Below are 24167 nucleotides of genomic sequence, written 5' to 3'. Positions count from 1 at the left end.
TCCGCTCTTCCCCTCCACGTGAGACACAGCCGGGGACTCCCACGGGCTCATGGAGCGGAGGGGCCGTCCCCCCACTGGCTGAGCCCCGCCTGGCTGCGGACCTGCTCCTGCAGCGCGATGGCCGCGGTGGTGCGTGGAAACCACAGCCTCCTGGGCCCCACCGATCACCAGCAGTGCTTCCGTGACGGCTGCTGCCGTGAAACCCGTGCTGGCACCTCCCGGGGGCCAACACGAAGCCCAGCCCGGGCCAGAACATCTCCAGAGCTCTGCCTCAGTTCAGACACAAGCCTGTGCCCCACGTGGCCCCCACTAGCTGAGACTCGGTGGGACATGGCAGAGGCCTCCGGAGGCGAATCTCCGTGTCCACCTGCGCTCCTCGCCCACCTGGCCTGGCTCTGCCCGCACGGTGGGCCTCAGGCTAGCACTCGGGGACCGTGTCCACGGAGGGCCTAGGGTGGGGTGGGGTGGGGTCTCTCCTGGGGGAGGCTGGGCGGCTCTGTTAACAAAGACCATGGCTGGGCCACCAGGCACCCGCTGTGTGAGTACCGTGCTCTGGGGCACCTCTGAGCGGTGAGGTTCCAGTGTCCGTCTGCTTTAATGGTTTTACCAAGATTCCGTGGGCCTATCCCACGAGCTGCCGGCCGTGAGTTACCCTTAGAGGAGTTTTAGTGCCAGCACCTTGCCAGGCTTCTGAACACCTCCAGCAGGAAGGAAGTTCCCTCTCTTCTAGTGGTACCTGTTCTGGAAATTGCACGAATGGACGCTCACCACGTGTCTGGCCGATACTACTCCCATACTGCTTCTGACCTTCGGGAAGAGCATGCTCTGCCCCCAGCCCAGGTGGCAGGCACTCCAGGATGGGATAGGGATCTGTGGCTCCATGCCCCTAAGTTCAGACTGCAGAGGTGCTTGCTGCTGGTGATGGAGCAAGAGACCCCGCTCCCTGTACGCCTCCCTGCTCACCCGACCCCCTCACGCTGCTCTCTGGGCACTCCCTGGGCCCAGATCCCACCTGGCCTTTCAATGATCGCATTTGCAAGGCTGTGTCCACAAGCGGCTGCATCAGGCAGACGGCGGCCTGTCGCAGGATCTTGTGTTTATCAGCAGTGGACCTCACGGCACCACATGTGAACTGGGCACCTGGGAGGGGAGCAAGCTGGGAACGGAGCCGAATCCTCAGCCCAGAGCACCCACGTGACTTCCGTGGGTGGGTGTTGGCCTGTGGGCTTCAATACCAAAGACCAGTTGGGAAAGGGGCTGTACTTTCAAAGACTGGCATTATTGTTCCAGAGTCTTGGCCATCTTTGGGGAGTGAGGGATCGGGACACTCGGGAGAGAAAGCACGGGTATGCAGAATGATCCCCAGAGGGAACAGAGATGCCGTGTGCCATGAGCAGTGGTCAAGCAGAGCACAGAAAGGCCAGGGCAGGGTCTTTCATGGGGGGTGGGGGGGAAGCACGGGGACAACTGTCCACACCGGCAGGCACATCTGTGTGAGGCCACTTGGTGGCAGCTGGGGAAGTGGCACGAATCCTGCTGAGTGGGAGGAAGCCAACGGCAGCCTGGAACCAAATCATCTCTGCAAGGAAACCTGATCGATACACATGACACGGAAAATGAAGGGGCCAATCTGCAGGCTCAGTGACCTGGGCAGATGATCTGCTTTGATGATCTAAGGGTTTAAGGGGGAAAAAAAAAAGGAAGAGGAGGCTGGCACAGAGGAGCGGGGAGAAGGAGGGACAAGCGGGGCTGCTCGGGGCCACACGGTTTCAGATGGGGGCTAACGTTTTCCTACTCGTGTCCTACACTGTGTCCAGCCACCTTGTGCTGTGGTGGCCTACTTGTGACGCTCAAGGACCACCTCCCAGGCTAACACTGGAAGTCACCTGACCTCTCCCGGCGCATGCTTCCCCTCCTGCCTCTGCCTAGCTGACTTGGTCCTGCCCATCTGTGGGCGTTAGGGTGACATTCCCCACACCATCCTCAGAGGTGAGGGCGAGCCCAGGGCCAGGCGTGGAGGGGAGAAGCTGCTGGTAGGCACTGCTGGAGAGCCCGAGCGACTGGCCTGGAATAGGTGATGGAAACAAGGGGCCAAGGGGAGCCCGGAGGGCCCAGGCCCAGTCACTCTAGCCCAGCCACTAGGGCTGTGGCCCTAGACTTGCCATCCTGAGGATCCGGGCCAGGGACCAGGCCTCCTGGCTCTCAGGTGTGAGCACCTGCTGCCCCAGTCAGCGACGGCTGTCAGGAGGGGGTGGACAGGCCAGCACTAGCTGACCGCCGTGGTGTGATGAACTGTGTCTGCAGCAGGAAGAGGTATGGACCGGGCACGGGAGTCTGTCCTGGCCTTGAGGAGCGCCCCTCTGGCACGGGAGAGGAGACCGTCAGACGTAAGAGCAACAGAGAGAAGAATGTGGGAAGAGTCACAGAGGAGGTGTAAATACGCCCAAAGGGCAGCAGGACGTGGCCGCAAAGCCAGTGCTGTCTGAGCCGGACCTGAAAGGCCGGGTCCCAAATGGCAGGGCCAGGCCGGGTGGGCAGAGAGAGACATGGGTGAGAGGCAGGTTCGGGCCACGAGGGCTGCCGTTCCTGGACTACTAAGTGCCGGGCCCCGTATCTACTCAATGAAGACGCAGGGACCAGAGGGCCCATTTAACAGATGAGGAAACAAGGGTGACAGGTCGTGGAGCTGTATGTGGAGACGGGAGCTGTGCTCAGACCCATGGGACCTGCCAGTCCGCCTACGCGGTGCCCTGTACTGGACGACTGGTGAGCGACGGAAGGGGGGTGAGGCCCGGGGCCTACACAGGGCCTCCCAGGGCTATGAGGAGGGGTCAGAATGCAGTGTGCACCAGGCCTGGACGTGGGAGGCCCCAAGAGGCCACAGGCAGAGCTGAGAAATTCCTGAGCCAGGGTGACTTCATGGGGAAGGGCCCGAGGACAGACACACTCTCTCCAAACCCCTTCCCACTTGGGCCGCCCTCCCTGCCGCCTCCTGACATCTGGAACGCTCCGAGCAAACGCAGCAGAGCGGCCCCTCTCGGGTCTTCTGTCTCATGACTCAGAACCACGGCCCGCGCAGGGCGCGGGGCTGAGCTTGTCTGCTGCCCTGCCCAACAACAAACTGCGGGGCTCCTCCAAGCTCTCCTTCCTCTTCCCACCCCCCTGCGCCCCCACCTAGGGGCGCCGGCAGAGACACAGCTGGTGTCCTCTCTGCCTAACGGGACTCTCTTTCTGAAAAGGCGAGGTGAGCCGAGTGTGCTTCTGCGGAGGCGATGTGTGTGGTGCCCCGGCTGCCCCAGAGCCGCCTTCTCTCCATGTGTCCGTTCCCACCCGGAAACCTTCCGTGGCCCCCAGCGTGCCCAGGATACTCGGGACAGTTTCCAGAGGCCGGGCCCTCGGGGCCTTGTGAGTTCTCTGGAAGAACTGAAGAACCACTCGCTGACCGGGGCGGAGCTCCCACTGGCTCTGAGAGCGAAGGTCACAAGACGCAGGGCTGGGCCACCGCCCCGGGGATGAGGGAGAGGTGCCACTGAAGTCGGGGCCACAGAAACATCATCTGTGCCCAAATGAACCTTCCCGCCCCTCGTGGGTGGAGCAGGAGGATGTGAAGACGTGTCAGCGACAGACTGAAGGTCTTGGCACCGAGCGACACTTTATCCGTCGCAGGCGCTTCGTAAATATTTGTGCGCTAAGTCGCCACCCCCTTTGGTAAACCCCACGGAGGGAAGGGCTCCGACAAGTCAGAACTTCCTTAGGCGTACCGGGAATTCTGCAATTTCCCCGTACCCTTCGGGCTCAGGGCGCACACTTCCTCTCCTCCTAGAGATCGAAACTCAGTGTTTTCTCAACTGCAGCTTTTGGTGAAACGGAGCAGTGGAAGCGATCAACCAGGAAAAGTCTCCCGACGTTACATTCCACACAGAGGCTCCGAACTGGGCATGGTGGCCACCAGATCAGGCCCCGGCGAGCAGACACGCACCCGCAGACACACTTCTGCACGCAGTACGGCAGGGCCTCACTGGGAGCCTAGTGTTGGTGCCAGAAGACAGTGGCCTCTGAAAGCCGGGGCGTTCCCTCAGCAGAAGGGGCAGCAGCGGCTGAGACGCTGGCTCAGAAGCAGAAGCCGGAGGCCCCCCAGACTGCAGGGACATGCCAGCTGCCGGTCTCCCAGCCAGACGGGACTGGCTGTCGTCTGGGGAAAGAGCCAGGAAAGCTGTGCAAAGGAGCCTGGCATGGGGGCCCCGGTCAGACCTGGCCTCTTGCCATCTGGACCCCTGTGCTTTTCTGCCACCTGCAGGACCGGCCGTTTAGGTCACGTCTCAGGCGGGCTCGAGCCTCCCGCCTCCCTGTACCGCTTGGCTCCTCGAGATGAAGAGCAGGGCCCCCGGGCTGGCCCGGGAAGATCAACACTTTGCTGTCTGGGAGGCGGTGAGCTGAATGCCGCGTGAAGTCCCAGCTGCCGCTTCCCTGCCTGGCACATGCTGTTCAAGTGACGGGGGAAGGCCCTGGAGTCACCTGTCTGCCTTAATCCAGAAGTCTGAGCGAGCCATGGCCACTGCACTGGGAGCGAAGCAGGAAGCGAGCATCGGGAAGAACTCACTGGAGAAGGAAGTGGCGAGGCAGACGGGGAGAATCACTCAGGGACTGTCAAGGCGGAGGGAGTGAGGAGTCAGGTGACGAAGCTCTGGGTGCCGCTGTCCCAGAGACACAAGAGGGATGCCGCTGAGGCCTGGTCTTCAAGCCCTGACCTCTGCTTCCGCAGGCAACACAGTCCGAGTACCAGCCGGGAGAGGCTCCCACACGGCAGACGCCCAGGAAGCTGCCCCTTCGGCTCCGGCTAAAAGGATTTTTCTTCACTGACAGTGAAGTCCCTGCCCACCCTCCCCCACATGGTCACACGGCTTTCCTAATGAGGTTCACGACACCTAGGAGTCTGTCACGCGGTCCCTTCGTGCCCCCTCCACGTGCCTGAACCAGGCCTGCCCCCTCCCTGGTTCGGACTCTCCTCACCCCTCCCTGGGCCCCCGGGGAGCCTCCACACTGGCCTCCCTCCCCGGGCCTTGCTCCTGCCTCCTGTCCAGGACTCTCCATGAGCCAAGTCAGGGCCTGCCACCCTCTCCAGGCACCTGCCCGGGCTTTGCCTGCACCCCCAGGACTGCTTCCCTGCCCCCAGTCCATCACTCCAGCCTAACTGCTGGGGGGAGTCAGAGGCCCCAGCTTCAGTGTGATGTCCCGTTAGAGGCCCCCAGGCCCCCCCCTCAGAGCACTCTCCCTAACTCTGGATACCCCGTTGGTCCCTAGCTGACAGCACACTCCCAGGGTGCAGGGACCGTGCGTCTTGCTTTCTGCCCCAAGCCAGCACACTGCATGGGCTTGATAGATACCATCGGACTGGCTGGCCCCTCTTCCCACCTACAAAGGGTCGCTCTTGGACAGGACAGGGTCAGCATGGCGTGTCGGCTGCGCCCCGGCTGCTTCCCTTCAGGGCCGTTCCCCCCCCCGCGGAGGGGCTAACGAAACACAGGCGGACCCGGAGGCCAAGCGAGGGGCCGAGCTGAGGCAGAATGGGCGCAGGCAGCTGCGAGTGCCGTCTCCTGTTGCTTCAGGGTCCCAGCCACCAAACGTACAGAGCTGGCCTCAGCCCTGCTTCAAGGAAGTGCCTGTCCCTCCCCCAAGGTGACTCAGCAGTCCTAGGAGAAGGAGTAACCAGAAACTCGCCCTGCCTGGCCTGGGCTCCACGTGCACGGTGTGGGAACAGGGCAGGCTGAGTGTCGGCCTGCGGAGGGCCCAGGCTGGCCAACACTGGCCACAGACAGGGATTTCCCCTCCCAGTCCGTCTGGCCAGGAGCCACAGGACTGAGCACCCTCCCCACGCACCGTGGTGGAGCAGTGACCTCTAGTCCTAGTCTTGGCTCCTCTGGGGACCCTCCCGGTTTCCTTGTCAATGAAATGGAGTGTTGGCCCAGGTTCAACTGTAAAGATCGACAATCCTCGGATTTCCATTAAGATGCCAGAGCTTCCCCACAAGGAAGCAGAGGCCACTTAACAAAACTGGCCCTCCTTTTCATCCACAGTTAACCAGGTCCCTGATCGATTACACAGAATCTGGGGGAGGAAGTGGCCCTGCTGGGTGCTGGGGAAAGCTGGCTTCCAGCTGAAACACTCATGGCTTGCAGAGGAAGGCAGGACAGCAGGAGCTGAGAAAGAGTCACACAGCACAGAAGATGATGTTCCGTGGTCCTTCTGTCATCCTTGAGACCCCAAAGGAACAGGAAGAGCCGCCTGAGACCTCCAGCAACCACCCGGCCCAGCTGCAGCCTCTGAGCAACTACCTTCACCTCATAAACAGGACAACTAAGGCCCAGGAGGCGAGGTGCCTTGCTCAGGGCCAGGCAGTGTGGTGCACACTGTGAGACCAAGCCGGGCGGAAGGGGTAACTGAGCCCCAAAAGTGTTAAATCACCCGTCTCCGGAGGCTGCCCCTACACTTCTCTGGCTTGTTTCCTCATTTTCTTTTCCCTCCCTCCCTCCCTTTCTTTTTAAGTTTATTTATTTATTTTAAGAGAGAGAACACAAGTCGGGGAGGGGCAGAGCAAGTGGGAGAGAATCCCAAGCAGGCTCCATACCACCAGGGCAGAGCTCCACGCGGGGTTCGAGCCCACAAACAGTGAGATCATGACCTGAGCCAAAGTTGGATCCTTAACCACCTGAGCAACCCAGGCGCCCATTTCCTTATTTTCAGAGGCTGGGTGTCAGGGCTCTGGGTGCAAGGGAGCTGATTAATAACGAGCACTGGTCTGCTGGGGACTGAGGTCGGCACTTGGGGTGGGCTGCAAACCCCAGCCCTCCCACCAGCAAGTGTGGGGCCGATCTTAGGCCCCTGCAAGCGGGTGGTCGGGAGGACCTTACCTGCTCCTGGATGTCAGGCCAAGGACCCAAGTTACCTATGCTGGCCCAGAGGCAGGAGACCTGAATTCAAGGGCCGGCTCTGTCCTGAGCCTTCTGGAACTTGACACAATACCCATGGCTCAGGGCTGACACGAGTCCAAAGCTCCCAAAACACTAAAGAGCCCTGTACAAATACCAGGGGTGCACCAGACTGGAGCTCTTCAGGGGGTCCACCAGTCTCCCTCATGCAGAACCCTTCCCGTGGCACGGTGTTGCTAACCTGGGAAGAACTGGATAGGACTCCCTCGCCCCCACCTGCTGACTGTGGCTCTGCCCAGAACACACCCTGGGCAAGGGAGAAGCAAAGCCACAGGCCCGGCAGAGGGACCAGCAGACTGGGGTGGGGGCTCAGGCTGTGAGCTCCCTCTGCCTCCTCCCAGGACAGGTGGAAGGAACTAGGCCCACCGACGGGGGGACTCTGAGCTGGGCCTGATCCCAGCCGGCACCCCTGACCATACAGACAGTTTTTACCAACTACCAAGATGCCAGCAATTGTCTGACGCTCGTCTCCTTGGAAAAGGCCACACGTGGGATTCGTGACAGGGCTAAAATGCCTGGATATGTATCAGCTTTGTGCGTTTTATCGTCTCATCTTGGGGATGAGGCAGGAGGGCTGTGGGTCACACAACTGGGAAAGTCAGTTTCAGACGAAAACTTATAAAAAAGAAATACCCAGCCCACAAACAAACGTAATAAGTCCCCCGAGTCCCGCCTGGCCGGGCGGCGCCAGCCCCGCGTCGCTCAGCGGGTGCCGTGCGGTGGCCGCCAGCTGCCGGTCCACAGTCAGGGTGGCGAAGCAGGACTCTGCTCTGCGTGTGCAGAGACAACAAGGGTGTTCCACGAACTCCTCTTTTATCGATGGCAGAGCTGACGTAAGACTAACTCTTCAGGAAGAGACAGGAGATGAAGTTTGGAAATCCTGCTTGGAAGGCACAGACACAAGGTCAGTATCAAACACCGGGAGCACAGCTTACCACACAAGGGGCTAGGCACCCGGGCACAAGTCTCAATGAGGGGCCGTGAGTACCTCAACCACGACGAGCTAAGGTGACCGATGAATCGATCTAAAGCCCAGCGCCCCTGCCTCCTGGAACACAGAGGCCATCGCTCCTGTCTCTAAGACCCCTTCCGTTTTTAAAAGCCTAACTAATGAGAAGCCACCTCTTCCAGGAAGCCCTCCTGGTTCTCCATCACCTGCCTCCTTATCTAGGCAGGAGCGATGTGGCCCCTGGCCACCTGTCCCATCGCACTACTGGCACTTCTTTTCTCAAGCCCCCGCCCCCTTCAGACATCACCTTGGACCAGGTTCACTCGAGCTGCGTCTTCTGTTCGATGACAGCACCGCCTCATTCCCATCTCTTTATGGCCCTCCGCCCGCCGGACTGTGAACTTGAAGTGAGCAACCCCATCACTGCTGTGCCCACGCTTGAACCAGGAAGCACCTAACTGACACGACCTCACACACCGCTCCGCGGTGGCAGCGGACTCAGGAACTAGCAGACGGCAGCACCTGTCCGTATCCCCAACTTCCCCTTGGTGTCTGCTTGTGGGAAATTCAGGCCAGGCTGGCACTCTGGCTGGAGGCTGCCAGCCCAGCTCCCTGCTCTCCACCCCAGGTCTGCCCACAGCCGGCTCCCTCACCAGAGAGCAAAGGTTCGGGAGAATTTGCAAAGAAAGAAATCTGAGCAAGCCAGGCCCGGGCTGGTTTGCATCCGGAGGACCCCACTCCCGGAACGGCAATGGTTTCTTATCGACAGGAACCCGCGTGAGAACCACAGTCTGTGGTTTGGGAGCACAGGACACAGGAAAGGAAGGCTGCCAGGCAAACAGCCTCTAAAGACCAAACAGAAACACGCCAGGCTGGAGCTGTGTGGGACCGGGCCCACACACACTCGGGGCGCCGAGGGCCGCTGTGAGGGCAGAGCTCCCTGACGCAGCTCCAGGCGGAGGCCCTGAGTGCGTGCTGAGGAATGTACCCTCACGGGCTCTACTGCTCGCCTGTCATATCAGGGCGGTGACAACAGGCTTGGCTAACAGGTGACTCATGGCCAAGGTGGCCTACGGTCCCCAAGACCGGTTTCTTCCAGCGTGGCTACAAAAGCACCTGGGCAGGTGCTGATCCCAGGACAGCACGTGGCAAGCAGGGAGAGGTGAAGCCATCAGCAGCTCTCAGTCCGGGAGACCAATCCCTGCTGCGTGTTTATGGCCGTGACCCTGCCCGACCACGCCTCTCCCTACACACCCCCCATTCGTCCAGGGGCGCTCGCCCTTCTCAACTGCAAAGTCAGTCTCGAGAACTCAGAGCTGGGAGGAGTCTCGGAATCACGGTGCAGTCACCACAGCACAGACCAGCAGGGCCGAGGAGAAGGGAGCGGCCGGGGTTAGGCCGGTGGCTCTGGCAGTCACCGGGGCAAACTGCTCCTGGGCCCCCAGCTGCCACCCACCCTTCGAGTGAACGGAGCAGGCAGACCTGTCCTTTCTCAGGATGCGCGGTCAGGCCTCGCACATGCACACGTGCGCACGCACACACACTCGCTGTCACCATTCGTGCCCCGGCAGTGGGCGAGCACCCGGGGACCGTGCTGCAGGCCACAGACGGAGATGAGCCGCTCTCAGAGGCCCCTTCTCCTCCCTCAGGGCTCATCTTCCCTCCAGCAATGCCACCTGGGACAGCCTCGCCCCCCTCCCCACCCCCAAACACCAACTTCCAGTGGGCAGTGTGCCTCCCGTGAGGAGCTGGGAGGGTGGCAGGGGCCTGGCTCCCATTAGGTACCGGGACAACCAACATCCATTGAGATAACAGGTACCGTTAGCACGCACAGCCCGCCCTCCGGGAGCTCCTGGGAGGGCACTCTAGGCCCCATGACTCTATGCAAGAGGCAGCCCCTTCTGAGCCTCAGTTTCCTCACCTGTACCACGGGAGGTGGGGGCGACGTGCTGTGGGACTCAGGTGTGAACGTGCTTTAAAAACCACAGACCACCCGACACACGCACGCCTGCTGCTCGCTGCGGGGCACAAGACCCAAGGAAAGGCGGCCAGGAAGGCTGTGTGCAGGCAGCAGCCGTGTGCAGGGCTCCACGACTCCGACAAGGCCCAGAAACAGGATCTGCCGAGGGGCCCACATGACAGGGGCATCAACGAGTCCGCGTTCCTGGGGTGAAAGGCCTTCTGGGGAGCCCTCCTAGGAGGGACCCATGGCTTCCCACACACCCAGGCAGGGATAAAAACCACGTCCACAGCAGGCCTACCTGCCAGCTCTTCCTCTGCCACAGAAGCCCCACCCGAGGGGACAGTGACGGAACCTCGACTCCAAGAAATCTCACAGCACCAACCACACAGCTGATGGGCTGTACCCGATCCCGAAGCTCCACCTTGGGGCAGGGTGGGCGGGGCACCGAGCTGGAAGGAATGGGTGGGAAACCCCCAGTGGAGAGGAGCCCCGGCACACAACTGCTGCACCAGTCTCCAGTCCGCCCTCTTCCTCCCGCTCTCACCCAGCCAACCAAGCCCGCCTGCCGGCCGGCCCTCACCACCCCCAAGTGGATTTCTACCCTCCATCCGGGCTAATGGGATTCCTGCCCCCAGCGCCCCCACCCGAGATCCCCGTCCTCCCCATTCTCCCGGACGGCGCTGCTGTGCGCATCCAGGCCGCACTTCCACTCAGGGAACGGAGTTTCACCCCCACGACGTGGGGTCAGGGGTCGCGCTGCATTGGCCAAGACGGCAGTGCAATTCTGACTCAAGGTACTCTTCAATGAGGCTGTTTTTATTTTTTGCAGGAGAAAAGCAAGCCTGCGCTCCCAGTCTGGTGGTCTTTTCCCCCGGCCTTCCTTCTCTGTTGTCACCCATGTGATACACCATGTGTCTGGCGTTGCCGCTTCTTAAGCTCGGAGCCGGAAGAGTGCTCAAATCCCTCTCCGCCTCGTGACGCGGGTCTAGCAGCCAGGGCCATCTCCCAGCACCCGGGGCTGCCTCCGCTTCCCCGCAAGGACCGACTCCACAGACTGTGTCTGGGCTCCCGGATGAGGGGTAAGAACCCAACAGGGCAGGCCAGTGGCCCTGAGGCTCCAACGCTGGGGCCTCACTCTAGCTGCGTGTGTCCTCTTTTCCTTTCTCCTTCCCACGTCCAGACGCAAAGCCAGCGCCCAGGGTCATCACCTTGGGAATCGTCCCTGGTCCCTCCCTTCAGTCTCCTGTCATAGGACCCTGGGTTACTGTATCAGCCCTATTTCAATCACTCAGTCACCCTGCAGACTCCTACCCTGAGCTGATCTGCTCTGTCGGGATGGGGATGGACAACTGGGGTCAAAGTCAGAAACCCGGATTCCTCCTTTTGAGAAAGTTGCCCAGTTCATTCAACACATAATCATTAGATGTGCCAGATGTAGTAGAGGGGGAAAATGAATAATATAACCACACCAAAAAAATGATGATACAAGGGATCTATGCCAAGGGATAGGGAGAGGCCACTTCCTCCTTGTGGGGAGAGAACCAGGCAGGGTTCACGAAGGAGATGGCCCTGAACTGGACTTTGAAGGAGGGGTTGGGTGCAGAAAGGAGAAAGGGACATGGAGTGAGTAAAGGCAGAGACAAGGGACACGGGGACCTGAACCAGTGCCGAGGGCAGTGGAGCTGAGGGCTGGCACGGAAACAGATGCCCAGGACGGGGTTCTGAAGTGCCCCTTCTCAAGATGTGAGGGGTCGTTAAGCAAAGGGTGTCTGGTGTGAGCTTCCAGGCTTCACAATGGGAAGAAAGGCGCCACTGGACTCGAGAGCTGCCAGCCTCCTTCTACACACCTGGCAGGAGCCCCGGGAGATGGAGACCCTACTGAGATGCTTCCTGTGCCACGGCACCCTGAGGCTGGACACGGTGGTTTTTGCATAAAGCCTGAGCACAGAGCCAGTTTTCAAATGCACATTAAACAACGGTGACGGGGGATGGTCTACGAATTCACCAGCTCTTAAGTCGCCAAGGTGGGGGATCCAGGAACCAGGAGGTGACCATTGCAGAGCTTCCGATTTGCTCCAAAGAGCACTTCAGTGGAAGCGGCTCTTGGAGGAACTGTTCTTAGCACAGTGACCCCTAAGTGGACTTGGCCAAGTGCACCAGTCCTATTTTCTTTTTTTTTTTTCTTTTTTTCTTTTTTTTTATTTTTGGGACAGAGAGAGACAGAGCATGAACGGGGGAGGGGCAGAGAGAGAGGGAGACACAGAATCGGAAACAGGCTCCAGGCTCCGAGCCATCAGCCCAGAGCCTGACGCGGGGCTCGAACTCACGGACCGCGAGATCGTGACCTGGCTGAAGTCGGACGCTTCACCGACTGCGCCACCCAGGCGCCCCACCAGTCCTATTTTCTGGTGGAGTGTGGCCATCAGGTTGGAGGCGAGAGCTAACGGAGGAGAAAACACACACGTGAGTGTGTGCACACACCCACCCCTTAAAGACTGAGCCGAAAACCTGTCTCTGGACAAGGCTTTAAGACGGGGGGGGGGGGGGGGGGGGGGGACCTGTCTGCATTCCCTCTGGCTGCCACAACAAATTACTGTAACCTCAGTGACAAAACAACACAAGTTTCCTAAACAATACAACACGTTAAACGACCGGGCGCTGAAACAACACAAAAATCTTAATGAGGTCAGAAATCCGACGTGGACCTCACCAGGCTCGAGACCAAGGTGCGGGCAGCTCTGGGGGTTTCCGCGCCTCTCCTGGCTTCTAGAGGCAGCTTGCGTTCCCTGGCTGTGGCCTGTCCTGTCCCCAAAGGCTGTGGAGCCGACGTGCCATGCTCCATTCTCCCTGGTCCTCTGTTCTGCAGTCACATTTCCCTCTCACCCCAGAGGGGACAGGAGCCTGCGTTTAAGAGGCCTGATCAGCGGACGGGGCCCACCCGGTTAACTCCGGGTGGTCTCTGCATCTCCAGCTCCATGCTGTGGATCCCACCAGCAAGGGCTCTTGGCCAAGGCAGCACGCACGCAGGCTCTGTGGGGTGGGGACACCCTTGGGTTCACCCTGAGTCACCCTGCCTGCCACGGGAACTGCAGGCGGTTCTCGCCACTCATTCATAGCAGTTCTGTTCTAGAAAGTCCCTGCAAACACTGAACTGCTGAACGTGGAGCCACAGCTCCTGGGAGAGATATTGGGGTTAGGTTTCTGTGAGCCTCTAGTCACGGCCGATCAATACATCACCTCGCATCACGTGCGTTTCTGTTTAAAGACACCATAGTTCATACACACTGTTGACTCGTCAACGGTGAACTCCGCCAACAGCGCGGTAACCCCGTCCCGAAGGAAGCTCATGGCGCACACAGGTTTCCTCCGTAAGGCACAGCGCAGCCTTCCTGCCCTTAGCACCACCAGCCAGCACCATAGTTCTGCGCGTGGGGCCATTTCAAACAGTGAAATCATCCACAAAAAGCACAACAATGCAAAAAAAAAAAAAAAAAAAAAAGTGGCACTAAACATACTGCCACAGGACGCTGGTTAACAGCCAGAAGGCACAGCTGGGAATCGAACGACTGCAAAGCGCCCACGTACAGACACATACTAGCGGGCAGGTCAGCTCTGACCGGATGCACCAGCCCAAGTGGCCCTGTGTGGCAAGACCGGATGCCAGGCGCTTTCTGCGAACTCAGCCTCGCTGTGGAGAACAGGACTGAGGACACGGCTATTGAGGAGGTGACAGGCCGAGGACCAGATCCATTCTGTGAGGAGGACACAGGGCAGATGCAGGGCTCTGGGTGAGGGCTGCCTCCCTGGGTTTACCCTGGGTTTACCCACGGTTCGCCCTCCCCCTGGACGACCCCCAGCTTAGCCTGTGCCTCGGAGCCTCCGTGCCCCCCGCTGAGCTCCCTGGGCAGCACACTTGAAACATCGCCTGACACATCACCGTTGTGAGTGTTCGGACACGTGACTCCCGCCAGCTTTGGGCTCAGGACTTCGGGTCATGCAAACGGAGTACGGGTTTTGTTTTGTTTCGTGTTCCAGGCTGGTACCGCTGAAAACCTATATGGCTTCATCAAATGAGGTACAAGTCCGGAAAACCTGAGGCACGTGCCGGAGGGGACACCTGCAAGGGAGCTCACCGCCACACGGTCCGGAAGAACAAAAGCGCGCAAAGCCCTAAATGCCCAGTGGCAGGGGCCGGATAAGTGCACCGTGGCACCGTCATACCGGGGAAAGCCAGCCGGCCGAGCAGTGAACCTAGAGTTACATGTGTCTGGGGACACACGTGAAGGGGACACGCCCACAGTGCTGAGCGACACGAGCACCTCACGCCACTTACAGGAGGGGTGAACTCACAAAAACAATCCTGGGCACTTTTGGCATTACTTCTGTGCAATAAAGGTGCAAATGAGGGAGGGGGCTTTGACTGTGACTGTATTCGTGTTGCATGAAGCTCTTGTGGGCACTTGGCTCTTGCGGTCCTTCCTCGTCTCTATTTCTACGCTCGGAACACTTCAGATCCGGCAGCGATAGCAGGGACACAACGTAAGACGCGTTGCGCATAACTTCACACGTAAGCATATAACTTAACGTTAGCTAGATAACAGCTACTGACGGAACACGACGTGACGTATCGTGACGCAGAGCACGTTCACGTGACCACGTCAATAGAACACAACGATGCGATCAGCGAAAAGTCATAAATACTGATCACAACAGCAACAACTCAGCGAGGGGCCGGAGAAGGGGCGTCCCTCCGCAACACCCCAGCGGCGGCTGGCTCCGGGCCCGGTGAGCGTGAGCCGTGAGCTACCGAGGGGAAACTCCCAGAGGTCAACCCCGCGGGCTCTGCTGGAAAGCCGAGCCGACTCATGGACTCCAGGGGCACGGCGGAGGCAACTGGGCAAAAGGACCATCTCCGCGCCCTCCCGAGTCCCAGACACCCCTCCGGCCCGCAGCTTCCACTTAAGACTCCCACGCCTGCCCATCCCCAGGTGGTGGAGAGGTCCCACCGAGCAGCAGGGGCTGCCAGTGCCTCCCGGCAGCCCTGAGCTGAAGCCGTGCTCTGGGACAAAGCCGGGGCCTGCTGTGGGAGGCAGGGAGAGACCACCCGGGTGCCCTTGAGGCGCTGGAGCCAGAGACGCCCAGCTGGGAGCCCGGGACGACCGCCTCACACTTCTCCGCTGCGACGATGTTCCATGCCACAGCTGGAGGAGACAGACACCTGGATCTTCACGTCCAGGACCTCGAGGCCCGCCTCTGTGGGGGGCCTCACTTGCATGCGTTTGGGGGCCCTGACCCAGAGGCCAGCTTGGCAGTCAGTGGGGAGCCACAGCAAGTCCTAAACCCCTCGAAGATGGGCAAAAGGCCGCCCTGCGCAGGGCAGCAAGAAGCAAGAGACTAACCACAGCAAGGGCTCCTGAGCTCCCAGGAGGGAAAGGTGAACCCTAGGCCGGGCAGGTGAGGTTAAGCGATGGAGAAATCCACCCCCAGCCCCTCAGCGGCCCTCTTCTGCACCACAAAGACTGGCCTTGAAGGGCCAGCGCTGCTGCGCGGCTGCCTCCACAAAGCCCGGGCTCTGATAGGGTGAGGCCTTCGGGGCTGACGGATGCCTGCCCGTTTGCCTTCAGGCAGCCATGGGGCCTCAAGCGGGGAAGGCGAGCGGGCGGAGGGGACCAGGAGGAGCTTTGGGTCCTTGGGGGTAAAAAGGAGCAGGAAGTTACCAGTTTCCTTCCCAAGGGGCTTCCTAAGAATGTGGGTCGTTGCTCAATCCTGGGGCTAAGGCCCAAAATGACAGAAAGTTCATCATTTGTTGCACTTTCGAAAAAGTAGGGCTGGGTGGAGGGCACTGGCAAAGATGTGAATTATGGGCCAAGGTGATGCTCGGGAACTCCTGGGGAGTAGCGACTGAATCGTGCACATTCTGTCGTGCCAATCTGAAGCCAAGGGGACAGTCTCTGAGCTTTGAATTATTTTTAAACCAGTTGGACCTGTTCCTGATGGAGGCTTGTCAGCCACTCTGCTCGCCCGGAGGTCTGCCTGGACCTGAGCAGGAGCCGCCCCCAGGGACACAGCAGCAGCCACGTCCCTGTCACTGTCCCGCCCCACTCCCGCTCTCAGAAGCCCACCATTTCCGACAACTTGGCCAGCAAGCCATGGCCCAGGCAAGCCCTGCTCCCTCAGGAGCTCCGGTCTGACGAGAAGAAAAGCACACTCTGGTGTGAGGATGTGTTTGGCGTGTGGCATGTGGGTGGAGACCAGCGGGCCGGATGCTCAGAGCACGGACCAGTCTTTCCAGCGGGTGGCCAAAGGAGATGGCAAGCATAAAGACACAAACAGGAAGTGGACAGGGAGACCGGGCTGGGGTGGGGTGGGGAAGGGAAGGTACAAGGCAGTACAAGGTAGCCGGCTGGGCGGACACACCGGTCGGACTGGAGTGTGCCACCCACAAAGGGAAGGGGTGGGACTTAAAACCGGGACCAGGCAGGGCTCCAGGAGGCCCTGAATGCCAGGCCAGCTGGGGATGTTCATACTTCCCGCCTGTCCCAGGCTCTGCTTCCTCTAGGCGTGCTGACACCAAAGGTCCGGCATCTGCACCCACAACCCATGACGCAACCATTTGCTCACTAGTGTGCACAAACATCCGTCTGTCCGTCCATCCGATACAACACTGAGTGTCCGGGACAGGCCAGGGGCTGGGCTCAACTGGGCACACGGCAACGGCAGAACTACACGGGGCGCTACCCGCAGAGACTTAGGATCCAGTGACAAAGACATCAATCCCAGCCCTTGACTGGGAAGGCAACTACGCAGGAGTCTGAGAAACAGGAACAGGGGCTCTGACTGCCGGGGGGCTGGGGAGATGCTGTGGGAAGGCTGAAGGGACACATGGGAGGGGAACTAAGGTTCACCAGGCCAAGGGCAGGGAGGGCTGCCGGGTGTGGGAGAACAACCCACAGCCTCTGTGACCCTCGGTGGACACGTCACATCGTCTGACTGGACAGCACTCCCTACGACTGTGAGCCCTGTGGGGACAGTGGCCACGGGGCTGGAGGTCTCAGACACGGGGTGTGTGAGGCCACTGGAGGTGCTCGATCCCCAGGTGTGGAACTCTGAGCAGCTGGGCAGCGACCCGATGCTGAGTCAGGTCCTTCGGAGGAAATCACACATCTATTTTCCTGCTGTGGTTGGGAGTCTCCGCGTGACCCCACTCTCAGGGCCCAGTCAGCAGGTTTTTTCTAGGAGCTGAGCGGAAAAGGAAGGTGGAGCTGTCCTCTGGGATCCTGCGTTCTGGAACCCTGGTTACTGCCTAACAGGAAATGAGCGGAAATGTACCCAAACTGCAGTCCTCCTGAGAAGTGAGAAGTGGCCACCGAATCCAGCCTGCGAAAGCTTGGGGCGGGGGGAGGGGGGGGGCAGGACAGGGGGAGGGCAGGGACCAGGCGAGGGAGGGAGGAAGGGGGGAGGGGGGAGGGGGAGGAGAGAGCAAGGAGAGAAGACAGAAACCAGCTGCTGCCAGTCTGACACACTTCACCCAGCTTGCCAGGGGCAGCCTTGAAAGAGCAGCGGAAGAAGCTGCCCCTCACACTTCGCCAGCCAGGAAACGCCATTAGGGTTGGAGTTCGAGGGTAAAGACGCCTCAGCCGGCCTGCACAGCTCCCAACCCCCGGGGCAGAGAAGGTCTGTGGCTCGAAAACTTCAGCATCACACTTTCCCTCCAGCCTACAAATTTTACAAATTTCACCTTCGAAATAAGAAACAGAAGACTACTTTCCTCCCGCCAACCCCCCGGCTCCCACTTGCCACAGAGCCAGAACATGCAACACACTTGCTTCCGAAATCCCATGAAAGAAGTGGGCCACGGGGCCAAACCAAAAACTAAGTTTTGGGGTGCCTGGTGGGGGGCTCAGGGGGTTAAGCGTCTGACTCTTGATTTCGGCTCAGGTCGTGATCTCACGGTTCACGGGATCGAGCCCAGCGCCAGGCTCTGGGCGGACAGCTCAGAGCCTGCTTGGGATTCTCTTGCTCTCTGCCCCTCCCCCGCTTGTTCTCTCTCTAATAAACAAATAAAAGCCGTGTTTCCCCAGATTGGATCAGTTTCAAAATACTGGCAACTACAGAAGAGGGGAAGGGCTGAGACAGGCCAGAGCACAGCTAACCGGCCCACATCCTTGGGTCAAAGGCCATGGGACGCATGCCAGAGGCAAAGGGCAGGCCTGAGTAGGCCCGGTCACAACCGGTGTTTCCTCGGAGGAAAAACTCGAGCAGATGTGCACACGGGCACCTGAGGGGTGAACCACCGAACTCAGAACCATCCGTACAAACGAGCGCTCAGATGGGGGCTCCACAAAGGGAAAGCTGGGGGGGATGGGTTGAGGGGTAAACAGCGCTGGCTCCTCGGTTCACTCGCTAAGTTCTGGGGTCTCAGAAATGTGACAGCCCCCCGTTTCTGAAACTGAGCAGGGAGCTGCTACGAAACTCCTCACCTCACATGCTATTATTCAGAGGCACGTGGACTATAATTAAGTGTCCCATGGCTCTGCCTTCACACAGAGCCAGCTAAGTAGGGAGAAGAGCGCCCAGGCACGCTGACTGGTCTTTAATCAACACAGGGTTCTGAGTCAGAAGCGAACTTGCCCCCTCACGCTCGGCGGGCACGGGGAGCAGAAGCAGAACACGATGCCCGCTTGAGAGGTCCTGGTTTGTTAACGAGAATATGCAGGATGCTGCCTGGTCACAGAGAGCCTCCGTGATGGCGAACAGGGTCCTGTGAAGGTGGTCAGGTTCACCCAGCTTCATGGACAGGCCTGGGAAGCAGTGGGGTTTAAGGAGGTCCCAGGTTCCTTTGGGGGAGGGCAGTCTCATCCCTGTTCTGTAGCTCCCCAGTCCAGGCCTAAAACACCGGGCTGGTTACTCTACCCATCCAGCAAGCTGGCGGCCCAAAGCCGAGTGGAAAGAGCAGGCTGGTCTGTCCACCAATGGAGCGGGACGGGAACATCTCGGTCCAGGGTCCCACAGGGATGCCGCTAGTTCAAAGGTCTTCTTACAAGGGGAGTCAGCAGAGTTGCTTCCGGCAAAGTTGGACTTAATCCAGATCCCATCTCACGTGGACACAGTAACAACCAAAGCCATCCCCGTGTGTGCTGCCCCAAGGCAGAGGGTCTTCCGGCAATTAGCCTGCAGCTGCTGAGCTCAAGGGCCTGGGGCAGGGACACCACTTTGCCTGTTGTGCTCAGCACGCAGGTTCCGTGCTTTAATTCCCGCTCATGAGGGAGCTACACGGTCCAGATTTTTGCATCTAAGATCACTCCATATTTATTACTTAACAGGCTAAACCCTTTGCTAGGAAATCAAGTGGGATTCCACACAATAAGGTTTAAAAAATAGGTCAGAGCAGGCAGGATCTGGGGACGTTCCAAACACCAGCCACATCTCCCTGATACTAATTACTCTAAAGGTTGGGGTCCTGGGTGCCCCAGCCCTTTCCCCACCTCGTGCCTCTCAAAGGAAGTCTGATCTTTCCTCCTAGGCACAAACCCAGGGCCTAGCAAGCATCCAACGAACTTCAAAGCTCTGGGATATGGCAGTCATGAATTTTCCTCCTAGCTCTCACAGAACCAATCTTTCAGTTCAAACTCTCTCCCTCCTTTCAGGCCAAAAAAAAAAAAAAAAAAGAGCGAGAAAGAGAGAAAAGAAAAAAAAAAAAAAGTCAAGCCAGCATTCCAGGCGGCTGCCAACTCTATCCCTAGTTACACTCTCAAGTCTGGCCCAGCCACAAGAAATATCAGAAAGCAGTTAGCAGTTTAGGTCTGGAAATTGATGTCATTTACGATGAGAAATGAACTTCCAAGTCTGGATCTTGTTAGTGGGGTCTCCTTACCCTCCTTAGGTCCCCAGAAATATTCAGACTGAAGCATCACCCCCGGTCCTATATGTACATAAGCACCAGATGGGTGGTAGGACTGAGGCCTCAGCCAGATGCCTGCTCCTTCCAGCATTTTCCTCCACAGATCCTTCCCCGTGCCTCAGCCCAGCGGTGGCCAGTTTGCAGCAAGAAAAGCTCACGAACTTCCCATTCAAGTCCAAACCAACCTTATGCGAGACTTGAACGTTGTCACCAGGGGTGAACTGGCACGGACTTTGCCGGGATATTGCCAGATACTAACAACTGGTTTCTTATCAGTATCGGCAGTGAGATCAGAAACTTTTAATCAATATCACAGCGTCAACTAGGAACCAAGCCTCTCCATTGCCCCTGGCTCTCCCACATCCACCTGGCTTCTAGTTCTCAATTTAGAAACAACACTGTTACAAGCCTCTGCCACGAAGAGCCTGTTTCAAAGCCCTGTTTCTCAACCTCAGCGCTCCTCACATTTGGGGCCGGATAATTCTTTGTTGTGGGGAAGGCTGGCTGCGTACCGTGAGGTGTTTAGCAACCATCCCCGGCCCCTACCCACTCGATGCCAGCAGCACCCTCTCCCCAAGCAGTGACGACCAAAAACCGTCTCTGACATTGCCAAATGTCCCTACGCGGGTGCATGGGGGTGGGGGGCAGAGGGAAGGGGGGCAGGGTTAGTCACCCCAGCTGAGAAGCAACGATGCAAGCTTCTACCTTCTAAAAATACCAGGTGCCAACAGACACTCTGGGGTTCTGACAACGTGGGATCTGGATGCTGAGTTTTACGTGCCTGTCTCTCTGGGTATATGCAGTTATCTGTGTTTTGAAAACTAAGAAAAGCAGGTAGCTATCACAAGAATGGCCCAGGAGAGATTCTGTTGTTGTTGTATTGTTGTTGTTTGTTTGTTTTGGTATAATTATTCTCACCCTTCTCAAATCTTAAAGCAGAGTTTCTCAATCTCAGCACTAGTGGCGTCTGGGCCCAGATAATTCTTGGGGGTGGAGGCTGCCCAGTGCGTTACGGGGTGTTGAGCGGCATCCCGAGCCTCCACCCACTAGACACTAATAGGAACCCAAGTTGTGACAACCCAAAATGTCTCCAGATATTGCCAATGTCTCCTGGAGAGTAGAGAGAAATGTCCCCAAGTCTTTTTGTGTAAAAGGGGAGTGCATTTACGCTTAGGCCAGATTGAGACTGGCCGGCTGAAAGCATTATCGCCTGCTCACGCTGTGAGAGCTCAAGAGGCATCAGCTGCCTCCTCATACCATTCTCCAGAACACCCTCTTCAACAGCTGACCCTCTTCTGAGGACAAGGGGATGAGAGGGGGGTCACTGAGCGCAGACAAGAAACCCACAGGGAGACGCTGGACTTGTCCTGATAAACAAGAGATGCTGGGGGACTGTGGAAACTATTGCAGAAGGGAATGGAGTGCAGCCAGCATGCTTCTTGAGAGCACGACTCAGCAGAGTTGGATCAGGAGGCCAAGACAACCGCTCCCAGAGTAGGACGTGGCCATCGCAATTCTTTGGGGACGGGCCTCACGGAAGGGTGAGATCACAAGTTGATCCACGCCGCGCTTTCCAGGTTTCGACACGCTTCTCACAGATCTGAACGCGGGCCACCTGCTTCCCCCTGAGAGAAGGAGCCCTGGTGGCCGGTCTGAGCGGCCTAGCTAGCTCCTCTGGCACAGTGTGTCTGCTTGGGACCGTCCGGGCCACCAGCATGGGCCCTGACAGCTGGGGGTTGGGAGGAGAGGGCTTCTCCTGCAGGAGGGACTACATCAAGGTCCAGACAGCAGGCAGCCATTCCCAGGTGCTCCGGTCAAGCCCTGGGGGTCTGGCGCCTGTTGGGCAGGGTCCAACCCAGGGCCGGGTCACTTAATTCCATCCCGCTGGGGCAAAGGGCTGTACCCTCAGCAATAATCCCAGAACCCCTCTGGATTCAGTCTCTGTTCCTCCAGGGGTCAGCCATCATCTGGGGTCTGCCCCGAACACCAGGGTCGTGACTTTATCCATCAAGGGACAAAAGGTACCAGCTGTGTGACTGTGGACTCGTTTCTCTTCCCTCCCACCGGACTTCTCCAAATTGTGGGAAAAGCCTGGTTGGCCAGCGGGGCCCACACAATCCCTAAGACGGTCGCTCGTTCTGTGGATTCTACCCACACAAAGTCCACACCTATGGTTCTGAACCTGGGATGGAGGAACCAGTGGGATTCAAGGAATCTGGGGCTTCCTGGATCTGGATTAATAAACTGAATTTCCCACGTGCCCAGCTTCCCGGAGAGTGGCTCTGCAGCTTTCACCAGATTAATGTGGGGCCTGGCCCTTCCAAAAAACCTATCCTTATCGGTCACAGGTAACACACATAAACGACTGGGTTCAGCATTCCACCTCCGGGAATTTATCCTACAAATCCAATCCCACCTGTGACCAGAGACAGTCACCGGCTAGGGGCGTCTGGGTGGCTCCGTCAGTTGGGCGGCCGACTTCGGCTCAGGTCATGATCTCACGGTTCGAGGGTTCAAGCCCCCACATCAGGCTCTGTGCTGACATCTCGGAGCCTGGAGCCTGCCTCGGATTCTGTGTCTCCCTCTCTCTCTCTGTGCCCCTCCCCTAGCTCATGCGCACTCTCTCTCTCTCCCTCCTTCAAAAATAAATAAAAACAGGGGCGCCTGGGTGGCTCCGTCTGTTAAGCGGCCGACTTTGGCTCGGGTCATGATCTCGCGGTCCGTGAGTTCGAGCCCCGCGTCGGGCTCTGGGCTGACGGCTCGGAGCCTGGAGCCTGTTTCCGATTCTGTGTCTCCCTCTCTCTCTGCCCCTCCCCCGTTCATGCTCTGTCTCTCTCTGTCTCAAAAATAAATAAACGTTAAAAAAATAAATAAATAAAAACATTAAAAAAAATTTTTTTTAATAAAAAAAAAGATAGTTACTGGCTATTCAGATCAGTATTGTTTGTAGAAAACGACTGGAAACAATCTACACGTCCGTCAATAGACGCCTGTATACCATGAGTCCATTAAGAGACCAAAGAAATTCTAGGGCCGTAGTCCGTCCCGGGGTAGGGGTAAGGGGGGAGTTCTCCGGGGGCATCTGGTAGCACAGGGAGGTATCTGTGCTGTCAGGATGGGGGGGGGGGGGTTCTTCTGGTAGCAAGTGGGTGAGGGCCAGGCTGCCCCCACGGCAGGGAACCATTTGAGATGGGGAATTCCAGCTCTAATGTCATCTCCAAGACCCTGAAGGAAAAGCACACAGGACTCTGTAGACTATGTTACCACCAGGCGTGTGTGTTTTTAAAGGAAAGGCATAAGCGTGTCTTCGGAGGGAGGCATGAACCGTCCGTGACCGTCTTTGCCACTGGGGAAAGGGACTGGACGCCTGAGGGACCAGAGGGGGAAACTGACCTTCCATTCCACCCTCTGGCACAACCTTGTACCGGGCCCATCAAAGGGGGGTTTTGTTTGTTTGCTTTTAAGTGCCACTCCAGACGCGAAGTTTCCCTGCCCCTGGGCTCTCTGGCAAGAGTCCCGTGTCGACAGCCTCAGGAGGGTTTCTTCCCCTTCCTTCTTTCCTCCCTCCTTGACCTTTCAGAGGAGAGGAGGGGAGGCGAAGAGGGGTCCAAGTCCCGGGTCAACCTCTGGGTGCGTTTCTGCCCCTCCTGGGGGTCTGCCCACCCTCCTCGAGGAGACTGGAGCCCACATGGCGGGCTGGGCCTGGGTCACCTCGCTCGCAGCCCCTGTCCCTCCTGGGCTCTGCTCACCGAGCGGGGGACGCGTGCCAACGTCGCCCCCCTCGGTGCCCGCGGCCCCCTCCCGAGTCGGGGTCGGGCCTGGTCTGACCCCCGAGTCCGGGCAGCCCGGGGCCCGACGCTCACTCCCCGCCTCGGCCTCCGCTCACCTGGCTCGCCTTGTAGAACTGCTTCTTCAGCCCCGCCACCGACATGCTGCCTTCCGTCGTGGGGGCTCCCGCCCGAACCGGAGGGACCGCGCAAGCGACAAGCTCCCGGGCGCCGCCGACACCCCGCGCGCCTCAGCGGGCCCCCTCGGCGCCGCCTCCACCGCCCTCTCGCCAGCTCCGCGCCCGCCCCAGCGCCGCCTCAGCCCCTCGCGCGCCCGCGCGGCCAGGATATTACATGGCAACCGCACACTTCCGGTGTCGGCTTGCGCGCGCCCCGGGCCCCGACTGCGCACGCGCGCCCCCTGCCGGCCAGAGAACGCACGCGCACTTCGCCTGCCCTGTGGCGGCCGCCTCCGCCAGCGAGGAGACAGGAGCGAGCCTAGAGAGTCCGTGGAGGCTGCAGCGACCCCTGGGGTCGCGGAGGTAGTCTTAACGTTTAAAGGAAAGGCGCTTAAATCCTTCCGGGGAGGTTGGGAGGCTGA

At 59.0% G+C, this 24167-nt stretch overlaps 1 protein-coding gene and 1 long non-coding RNA gene across 2 annotated transcripts in view; one reads left to right on the top strand and one right to left on the bottom strand.

Moving 5' to 3' along the window:
* SH3GL1 (SH3 domain containing GRB2 like 1, endophilin A2) overlaps positions 1-23918 on the bottom strand; it is a 30112-nt gene extending 6194 nt beyond the window's left edge. The window contains exon 1 of the mRNA XM_027049551.2: positions 23686-23918. Coding sequence (XP_026905352.2) covers positions 23686-23730 — 45 coding nt within the window. The 5' untranslated portion in view covers positions 23731-23918. The remainder of the gene's footprint in view (positions 1-23685) is intronic.
* On the top strand, positions 13965-17978 carry LOC128314969 (uncharacterized). The gene is made up of 3 exons (XR_008297343.1): positions 13965-15352; positions 15877-17250; positions 17431-17978. It is a non-coding gene; the product is annotated as an uncharacterized LOC128314969 (long non-coding RNA).
* Positions 23919-24167: the final 249 nt, after the last annotated feature.

This window comes from Acinonyx jubatus, chromosome A2 (assembly GCF_027475565.1).
Source record: "Acinonyx jubatus isolate Ajub_Pintada_27869175 chromosome A2, VMU_Ajub_asm_v1.0, whole genome shotgun sequence".
Classification (NCBI taxonomy): domain Eukaryota; kingdom Metazoa; phylum Chordata; class Mammalia; order Carnivora; family Felidae; genus Acinonyx; species Acinonyx jubatus.
The sequence above is the reverse complement of the archived record's forward strand: the minus strand, read 5'-3'. Positions and strand labels throughout refer to the sequence as shown.